Raw genomic sequence first — 10,214 nt, forward strand, 5'->3', positions numbered from 1 at the left:
GCCTCTGCCCTAGCACCAGTATAAAAACCCTTCCTTGTTACCCTAGAATCTCTCATGGAAGCAAACCATGTTCACCCAGCATCACATACCTAGCACAGTGGTAGGAGGAAGGGAGCAAGCAAGGAAAGTTGTCTCTGTGATTCCTCCACATGCTGCGCTAGGCATTGGCTCATGCATGAACTAGCCTATGTGAAGCAAAGAACAGCAGACAGCAAATCTCTGCAAACAATCTTAGGGCATCTATGAGAGATTCAAGTGACAATCCCTCCCAATGTCACTGCCCAATGACTTTATGGAGCTTTCTTACAGTGGATGAGTGAGAGGTTACTTTTTGGAACATGCATAATTTCTAAGAAATTCAGTCACCACCAAGTCTCACCCCATCATGCAAGCAGTGTCATGGAGTCCCTCTTTCAGTTACTCCTCTGGTTCCTCTATATTCTAGCATCTTCTGAGATCACTTCTGGTTGGAGAAGAGCAGGAGGGTTGATGGCTGGAACCGCAGATGACAGTCCTCCCTTCTGAGTGTAGAGAGTTCTGCCCAGTATCACACACCTGTTGCAGTTTTGCTCTTCTGTCTCCATTGCCAGGGCTCCTGGGCCAATGTTATCCCTGCTCCAGGATGGCAATGGGGCCATCACCTTCTCTTTGGAGGAAAAGGCCATATAACCACAGGAGCACACTGGTTCTCTAAGCGTCTTAAACTAGGGGTTCTCATGAGTCTTCCACGTTCCACCCAACACCACTGTTGGGGAGCTAGCTTTCCTCAGTGGTGGACTCCTGCCAAAATTACTGACAGAGTACTTAAATTAACTCTTAATGGAGAGGGCAACATTATATGTGAATATTCTTAGAATTAGAGGTACCAGCTGTGGTCAGGTTTCTGATAGAGAAGCCAGGCCCTCTACAGAGAGGCGTATATGCAAGACAAAAACATATTTAGCCCTCTCTCCTGCCTTCCAACTCAGCCAGAGGCCTGACTACAGTCACACTGAATTCATCCAACCTTAGCCAAGACCATTCTCGTCTTCTCAGAAAATTAATGACCTCTTTTAAATAGTCAAGGTCATAGATGCCTCCCTCACCACTTAGAGTAAAACAAAGGTTTCATGGTAACTAAGGTTCCTCCAAATGCCACTTGTGCCTCCCCCATGGGCTGTGGTCTCAGGATGCAGAGGATCTGGGAGTAGGGTGTTGCAGGGATGGTGGGCATAAATGATTTGAAAGACTATAAAAGGACAGCTCCTTTATTGAAATAGAGGAGTTAGATTATATAGCTTGAGTCATGGGCAGAGGAGGAATGGGATAGTTTAGGAAGTGCTACATTGATTCAGGGGGCTTCCAAGTGGATCAGGTACATATCAGACTGCCAATCACATCATTTCTTTCTTTCTTTCTTTCTTTCTTTCTTTCTTTCTTTCTTTCTTTCTTTCTTTCTTTCTTTTTTTTTTTCTTTTGAGACAGAGTTTCTCTGTGTAGCCCTGGCTGTCCTGGAACTCACTGTGTAGACCAGGTTGGCCTTGAACTCAAAAATCCACCTGCCTCTACCTCCCAAGTAGTGAGATTAAAGATGTATGCCACCGCTGCCCAGCTCAATCACATGATTTTTTTCTTTATTTTTATTAGATATTTTCTTTATTTACATGTCATATGGTTTCTCCTTTCCTAGTTTCCCCTCCAAAAAAAAAAAAAAAAAAGAAACAACAAGAACAAACCCCGGTTGCCTCCCCCCTCCCCATGCTTGCCACCCCACCCTCTCCCACTTATTGGCCCTGACATTCCCCTACACTGGGGCACAGAACCTTCACAGGGCTAAGGGCCCCTTCTCCCATTGATGATCGACTTTGCAATTCTCTACTATACACATGCTGCCAGAACAATCAGTCTCACCATGTATAGTCCTTGGTTGGTAGTTGAGTCCCTGAGAGCTCTGAGGTTACTAGTTAGTTCATATTGTTGTTTGTCCTAAGGGGCTGCAAACCCTTCAGCTCCTTTGGTCCTTTTTCTAACTCCATCATTGGGGACCCTGTACTCAGTTCAATGGATGGCTGTGAGCCTCTACATCTCTATTAGTCAGGTACTGTCAGAGCCTCTCAGGAGATAGCTATATTAAGCTGTCATGTCCTTCCTTCAGTCTCTACTCCATAGTTAGTCTCTGCAACTCCTTCCGTGGGTATTTTGTTCCTCCTTTTAAGAAGGAATTAAATGACCACATTTTGGTCTTCCTCCTTCTTGAGTTTCTTGTGGTTTGTGGGTTGTTCTTCCTGTATTCCAAACTTCTGGGCTAATATCCATTTATCAAAGAGTGCATACCAATCACATGATTTCTAAGAAGACAGTTCTCTGGTGGGAAACAGAAACCTAACTGGCTTTATGATGACTTGGCTTTTTTTTCTCTGTGGAGTTGAGCAGGCCCACCTTGATTTGGGTAGGACCCAGCCCCACTCCTGCAGGGCTCTAGGATACCTGTCCATGGTATGGGCAGTGTTAGCATTTCTTCTGGGCTCTGCCCCACAGTTACCTGGCAACAGCAAGGGATGCCTGACCCATTATAAAAGGGAATGCTTGCCCCCTCCTCACACTCTTATCTTTCTCTCTTCCTCTCTTCCTGCTCTGTCACTTCCTTCCCCATCCCTCTCCCCCCTCTGTCTCCATGTGCTCATAGCTGGCCTATACTCCTCTCTTCTCTCTCTTTCTTTCTCTCTGCCTTTCTCTGTCAATATTTCCCCAATTCCCCTCCCCATGCCATAAATAAACTTTATTCTGTACTATACAGTCCTGTATCTGGTACCTCAGGGGAAGGGATGCCTCAGCATGGGCCCACAGAAGCACCCACACCCACACACACCACACTGAGCCTCCACTAAACATATCCCTGGTTTGCTCTTTCTTTTATGTAAAGCATATCAGTCACTACTCAGCATATCATTGGCACCCAATCAAAATCAAGCGTGCTTCAAATTTGGTTCCACACTGTGGTAGTGGTCTTCTTCCCCCCACGTTAGGTGACAGTGTGTGGCCAGTCTGAGGCTCTGCAGTCATGGGGAGGCGTCTTTGTAGGAGCTTTGTATGTGAATAACAGGTTGGTACTTTGTGCTGGTTCATGGCCAGTCATAAGCACTAGATTCTTCCCTTTGCAGCCTCGTGCCTATTTTCATGTACTCGTTGTCTTGTTATTTATGTGAGTTAGAGCTTTACAAGAGTCAGTCCATCTTGATTCTGAAAACACTTGCTCTGTAGCTCCATCCATCTGTGTGATGAGGCAAGACAGTGCTGAGGTCCTTCCATCTTGTACCCTTGCTAAGGCCACTTCCAGGTTTAACTAGAATCTGATCTCCTTCATGGAGAATCCATTGAAAGCTACCTTGCTTTCTTCTAGGAACCAAAGGTGAGGATGTTCTAGCTAACTTATCTCAGCCTTTAGTAAAACTGCTGGGTTTGTGGGAAACAACTCCTCTCTCCCCTACCCCCCTGCCATTGGCTGACTGATCTTGGTAGCTTCTGTTAAAATCCTTGCTTCAAACTGTTTCCTTCTTCAAAGCCCCTGTGCCTGAGACGCCAGGATGTGGTCTCAGCCTTCAACAACTCTATTTTCTCACCCCTCAGGGCTACAGCTAGACACCCAACACTTGGGTGTGGTCCCAGATGTCTGGAATAAAGACTTTCAATTGGCTTTACACTCAGTGTGAATGTATGAGTGGCCATCTCTGGTCATCTCCCAGTAATATCTGTTGCATATGCCTTGAAGACTATAGAAGCTTTGGACCTGTTGACACAAAAGTTTAGCTCTCACCTCAAAGGGGATAAAAGAGAATTCATTCTGAAGCCAAATATGAATGAGGATGGTCTGGGGAAAAGCCTTAAGTTACATCTGATAAGTTATTTCTCTGACAGTGAAATGAGCCAATTCAAGTCAGATTTTGAAATATATACATGCATGTTTATTGGAAAGGTACTCTTGGGCAGGTTCACTGGCCCCAAGGACTAAGGCAAGAGAGGTTGCTGAGGGAAGGGAGAGAAAAGTGAGAGAGAGAGAGAGAGAGAGAGAGAGAGAGAGAGAGAGAGAGAGAGAGAGAGAGAGAGAGAGAGAGAGAGAGAGAGAGAGAGAGAGAGAGCGCAGGAGGGGATGGAGAGACTAAAATGTAGGGATTATATAGGGAATAGGGAAGAACCTCTGGGCAGCCCAGCCTCTGTGCTAGAAATTTCATGTTTGGAAAACAGGGTATGCCATTGCCAGGTAAGCACAGAGGGATGCTGGGAGAACATGGAGGCCAGGTCTGCTTTGGTATGTAAAGTATGCACCTCAGTCTGAGGTGCACAGAGGGCCAGCTTCTGCACTCTCCTGCAGAAGTCTCCCTTCCCCTAGGATCTCTCCCACAGCAAGCACCATTAGGCTTGCTTCTGCAACTTGCCTCTGCACTTAACCTGAGAAACACAGTAAGGCTTGCTTCTGTGGCTTGCCCCTGCATTGCCCCTCAGAAGCCCTGCTCTCTCTTCCCTCTTGCAACAAACTTAGGGGTTCATTCCACCTCCCTAGCTGCTCTGAGGGGACTCATGGAGGGGCAGGTGCCATCCAGAGTAAGACAAATAAACAAAACTCTGTAGGGGGACATCTGATAGTGGGCCAGCAGCCAAAAATGAATGGGTCTTTTGGAATGGGGTCAGGGACCTGGAAAGCCATATCTAAGTACAAGAACCACACAGAAGGTTCCTTAAAAAAAACTGACCAGATACATATGTGTATTAATCAGCCATCCTTCATTCAATATCTCTCTTACAAACCAACAGGTAGAATAATATAAGGCGAAACCCCTCCCACAAGTTCATCAGCAATTTGGCCCAGTCAGCAACGTCTTCTTCAGTTTCAGGAGGCAGGACTTCCAGCATAACTGGAACTTGGAGAGAGGCGTGGCAATTAGCAGGAGGTATGGTTATCAGAGGCAGGCAGGACCTAAAGAATCAGCCCTCAGGCAGGGGGATTACAATTCCTCCCTTTTTATTAGAAAACAACAGGTCAAAGGCATACTCAAACGTCACAATCTTGCAAAGAAAGTCTTATGGTGCTTGAAAGTTAAAATCTGTGGATATTCCAAGTTCTGGAGAGCTCTTAGTACCACTTCCAGGATATTGGCAAGATTTTGACATTGACTAGGACAAGGAAGCAGGCTCAAAATCTTGATCATTTTGATAAGTCCCTGAATACCACTGGACTATGTTTATTGTCTTGTTTGTTACTTGACTATCTTAGTTTATGCTTGTTTGATCCTTACATACTTTATTTATGCCTTAGGACTGGCCACATTCTTTGTATGCACCTAGAATGATATAAAAGCAGATTGGAAAAAATAAACTGCCATCAGCCTCAGAACTGACTGGAGTCCTGTCATAGTGTTGTCTAATTGTCTTTTTCTTTTCAACCTCACCCCCTCCCTTGAAACCAGGTTGACTGACTGAGCTGGCTTGGTCACCAAAAAGCTTCTTCTATTGGTGCAGGTGTCTCTCTTATTTTGGGGTCCATCCCAGGGGCAAAAACATAAAAGCTATACATACATGAAGGAAGTGCTGCTGGGCAGTTGGTTTGGTTCAATCTTATTGTGACTAACATTACAAAGCAATTCTAACTGACGTCTGCTATGATTCGTTTCCAAGAACACCAAAGCACAGAACATAACAGAATCTGCATTCAATCAGAACATGAGAAAGTTTCCTTTCTTTTAAAAAAAAAATTCCATGCAACAAAACCTTTATTAACATTTTTAACAGAGATTCGGTTATTATTGAAACTTGTAATTTCTAAACTTAAATTTGGGCAAATGGCTAGAGTATAGAGTAATACCATCACAGCCCACTGGGAATGCAGAATGAAATATTAAAGGCCGCCCCTCAGACGGAGGACCAGGTACATGATCGACTCTTTCTGGATGTTGTAATCAGAGAGGGTGCAGCCATCTTCCAGCTGCTTGCCTGCAAAGATGAGACATTGCTGGTCAGGTGGGATGCCCTCTTTATCCTGGATCTTGGCCTTCACCCTCTTGATGGTGTCACTGGGCTCCACTTCCAGGGTGATGGTCTTGCTGGACAGAGTCTTCAGTGAAGATTTGCATTTTGAACTGTTAATGAATGTGATGAAAGCACAAACCTCCCAGCGAGTGGAAACACGCTCACGGAAGGACTGCTGACATGGACAAAGCCTCTCATAACTGAGAAAGTTTCCTAGTAACAGCGAATGAGAAAATTTCCTTATACCATCAGTAATGGAACAAAACGCCAGGCTAGACAGGTAATAGTTACTAGGCCATAACATTGTACCTAGGCCTGATCAGGTTCGTTTATTTACTGTGGCAGGGTAATTTGCCTAGCGTTCACATCTTGTCAATCAGGATATCAGTTAACCATGTGCCTGTCTCTCTCTGCCAAGCAGGATGTCAGTTACCCAGGGAGGTCTTAGGAATTTAAATGGTATTTGACATCTATTCAAAAGGGCTTCAGTTTGGTTCCTTCTTATGATAGTACATGTGGTATTAATGCACCATTTTTACCACTCATCCTTGTGACACTACCACCCATTTCTCTTCCAACCAGTATTCCTTCCCTGAACACCATTCTTACTGCTTTTAATTTCAGGGGCATCCACAAATTCCTTTCTGCATCAAGACCAAGGATCTGTTTTTACACCACTGGAAGGACCTAGAAGAGTAAAGGAGGGGATCTCAGGGTGCTTCTGCCACTGAAAAAAATGGCCTTGAAGAATGGCAAGAAATGTTTTACTATGCCTTAACTCTAACCTCTAACCTCTAACCTTTGTCCTAATTCTTCCTCATATCAGTATTCAAGAAGTCCTTAGATTTACAGCCTACTGACTTATTAAATCTCCTCCAACTATGTGTGTGTGTGTGTGTGTGTGTGTGTGTGTGTGTGTGTGTTTGTAGACTTTAGAATACGCAAGGGAAAAATAATAAGAATAAGGTATGAATAAAACTCTCTCTCTCTCTCTCTCTCTCTCTCTCTCTCTCTTTTTTTTTTTTTTTGTTTTTTTTTTTTTTTTGGTTTTTTTTTGAGACAGGGTTTGGCTGTCCTGGGCTTGTTTGTAGCCTTGGCTGTCATGGAACTCACTCTGTAGACCAGGCTGGCCTTGATCTCAGAAACCCACCTGCCTCTGCCTCCCAAATGCTGGGATTAAAGGCGTGCTCCACCACAGCCCGGCTGAATAAAACTCTTATGAGCCTGACTTAAGTACCAGTACTGGGCTAATACTTCAAGAGTCTGGCCCAGATCATTTTATTTTAACTATATTTAATTAAGCACAGCACACATTGAAGGAAGTGTTCAGATAACAATCAACTCAGCCCCATGAGTACAGCAAAGCTTAACACATGTTTACATTGAAGATCTTTACATATAGCTTCATCCATAAGATGGTTTCTTGTTGACTTATTAAAAATGCTCAAGATAAAGGCCAAGGAAGAACAACTGGACTTAGGTAAATGTAATGCCTGCTAGTGTCAGGGATGACCTTGTCCAAAGATTAGATAGTTACTTGGGCTTTGTAAAATACAAATGATATCTCTCACAAGGATGAATTTTATTACCTAGAAGCAATGGTCAAGGTATCAAAGGAAACTGGAGTGAGGTAAGGAAAGCATAAACTCTTGAAGATGCAGGCCAAGCCTTGGCTCATCAGACAGCAGAAGATCACCAGGTAGTGATCTACATGAACTACATCCAGTCCTGACAGTTCAGGAGAGGTAAGACAAAAGCCCCTGCAGGAAATGGCTTCCACCTCTGGACTAAAAGAATCTGACATGGCAGCCCCTACCCTCCATTGATTGTTCATCTCCTGGGCTTCCCCACCACAAGCAAGTGCTCTTTGGATGTGCCCTCGACTGATGTGTGGCTTGATGGAGCTTCTACACATGCATGAGGCCTGGATTCTATCTTCACCAATGTGAGTAGGAAGGGGGAGGAAGGCAGCTGAGGAGAAGGTTACATAAAGAAGGCACAGTACAACCAGTGCTCACAAGGCAGAGAACAGGGGTCTAAGCCAGCCAAACCACAAGCTCTGGGATCAGCAAGAGACCTTGCCTCTGCAGATAAAGCACAGTGCTCTTTATCCCCCATCTCTCTTCCTCCAGCATCAGCCCTGAGGGAAACCCACCCAATCCAAGAGGTCCCCACTCTGAGCTGGCTAACATGGGATAGCTAGTGTAGCTGCTGAAAGGGCAGAGATGTGAACTGGCAGGCAAGACTCAGTGAACTCAGTCTAGCAAAAGAAAAACAGAGATCTAGGCTGAGAGAACAAAGGGTTTATTGTATTCAACAGGGGACATTAGTGACACACGTGGCAACCCTGCAGGACCCCAGATGCTTATGTGTGGATGGTGATGGCATAATACCTTGGAATTCTGCCTCTTCAGGGTGCTGGCCATGTGTCTCCAGAGTCAAGAGCAGCAAGCCACAACAAAATGGCATTCTAGGTAGTACAGATCTGAAAGACCTAGTAAGGAATGGGGCACCTGCCCAGCAGAGGCTATAAAGTTGACACAAGGTGTTCCACACACTACCCTCACTTTAGAGTTTCTATAACTTATAAGTCATCACTAGAGGCCTCCAGTAAGCACTGCTTAAACATGAGGATAAAAGGACAAGGGTGGGGTCGTTGGAAGGACCATCACAGCAAGGTCTGCAGGAGGATTGAGCCCAGGCTGAACAGAAGCACCCCTGCCATGGTCCAGGTGCTGCCTCCAGTGGGAACGGCTGCATTGCAGAGGTCTGTCTTGCAACAGGAATTCTTCACCTTGACGGTAGTTCCCAGGATCTCGACATTTTCCTGATCAGAAGGGCAGATGGGAAGGCACATGCTGTTCTTTACTTTGCTTGTGTGAGAGCCTGCAAGACATCGGGGAGTGACTCACTTCTTATGCAGGGACAACATAGATTCCCAAAGTCTGGGCAACATGCCACCAGGTCTGGATGGCCCAGATTTGTCTCTAAGGCATGGTGAAGCCTCACATGGTAGCTCAAATTTGTAATCCTAGAACTTGGAATACTGAGGCAGGAGGATTTTTATGAGTTCAATCCCTAACTGGGGATTGAACATGGGGTCTTCCAGGCTATCCTGGGGCTAGAGTGAAACTCCATCTCAAATAACAAATGAATCAAAAATCAAAATCATGTCTGCTAAGGAGACTTGATGGATAAAGGGCTTGTGTAGAGAAGCATGAGCCCCAGTTCCTACCACTAGAGCACATCAAAACACGGGCAGGCATGGCTGCCTGATTTTATCTCTGTGCTCAGGACACACAGGTGGTCATCCCAGAGGTAAGCTCCCAGGCTAGACCAGTTCAACCTGCAAAATTGGGGCTCAGTGTGAGACCTCAGTAAATAAAATAGTTGTCACAAAAGATTCTCATCATCTTCTGGGTCCCATACACTTGGACCTCCCCAGTGCATGCACATGCACACACGTGTACACACGAGCCCTTACATGCAATGTGCTGGGGAAGCAGCTCAGTCAGTGAAGTACTTGCCACATGGAAGCTTAAGGACCCAAGTTCAATCCCCAGCAAACATGTAAAGAGCCAGCCAAGCAGTGCTGAGGGGTAGGGAATCAGGAGATCCTGGGAACTCTCTGCTGCCTCTGACCTCTCCACCCACAGCATACTTGGCAAATCCTAGGTCCCAGTGAAAGATCTTGTCTCAGAAAACAAGGTTGTTGGGACCTGAGACATGAATCAGAGTTTAACAGTAATTGTTGCTTTTACCAAAGCCCAGGGTTTGGTTTCCAGACACACATCATGGTTTACAACCATCCCTAATTCCAGTTTCAGGAGAACCAAATTCATTTGCATAAAAAAGTAGACAGTGCCTAAGGAATGGTACTTAAGGATGTCCTCTGAGCTTTACATACATTACATTACATACATTCGAACATGTGCACCTACATTTATACACACACACACACAAAGAAACACACACACATAAACACACACACAAGTACACAGCACAGTGTAAGATCACACAATGGCACAACAGAAAGGGCAAGCAGCCTCTCAGACTCTTGCAGTTCCCCAGGCAGTTATATCTAGGAGACCTACTCCAGGACACAGGCAGGCTGTGGGCAGGACCAGGAAACTGCATAGCAGGGCAGGGCTGCCTCTGCCTTGTCTACCTGGAGGATATGTCTATAAACTGGCACTGTGGAGGATCTGATATGT

At 45.3% G+C, this 10,214-nt stretch overlaps 2 protein-coding genes across 4 annotated transcripts in view; both read right to left on the reverse strand.

Moving 5' to 3' along the window:
• Window positions 1–7,804, reverse strand: part of LOC116082443 (polyubiquitin-like) — a 15,987-nt gene extending 8,183 nt beyond the window's left edge. Inside the window, 3 exon segments of the mRNA XM_031359348.1 lie at window positions 5,861–6,090; window positions 7,384–7,430; window positions 7,590–7,804. Coding sequence (XP_031215208.1) covers window positions 5,861–6,090; window positions 7,384–7,430; window positions 7,590–7,804 — 492 coding nt within the window.
• Window positions 7,805–8,283: 479 nt separating this feature from the next.
• The window catches only part of LOC116073947 (lymphocyte antigen 6A-2/6E-1-like), a 46,242-nt gene continuing 44,311 nt past the window's right edge, over window positions 8,284–10,214 (reverse strand). For all 3 annotated transcript variants that reach the window (XM_031346341.1, XM_031346332.1, XM_031346322.1), the window contains exon 4: window positions 8,284–8,886. In XM_031346341.1, the coding sequence (XP_031202201.1) occupies window positions 8,669–8,886 (218 nt within the window). In that variant the 3' untranslated portion in view covers window positions 8,284–8,668. The remainder of the gene's footprint in view (window positions 8,887–10,214) is intronic.

Source organism: Mastomys coucha, unplaced genomic scaffold (assembly GCF_008632895.1).
Source record: "Mastomys coucha isolate ucsf_1 unplaced genomic scaffold, UCSF_Mcou_1 pScaffold11, whole genome shotgun sequence".
Classification (NCBI taxonomy): Eukaryota; Metazoa; Chordata; class Mammalia; order Rodentia; family Muridae; genus Mastomys; species Mastomys coucha.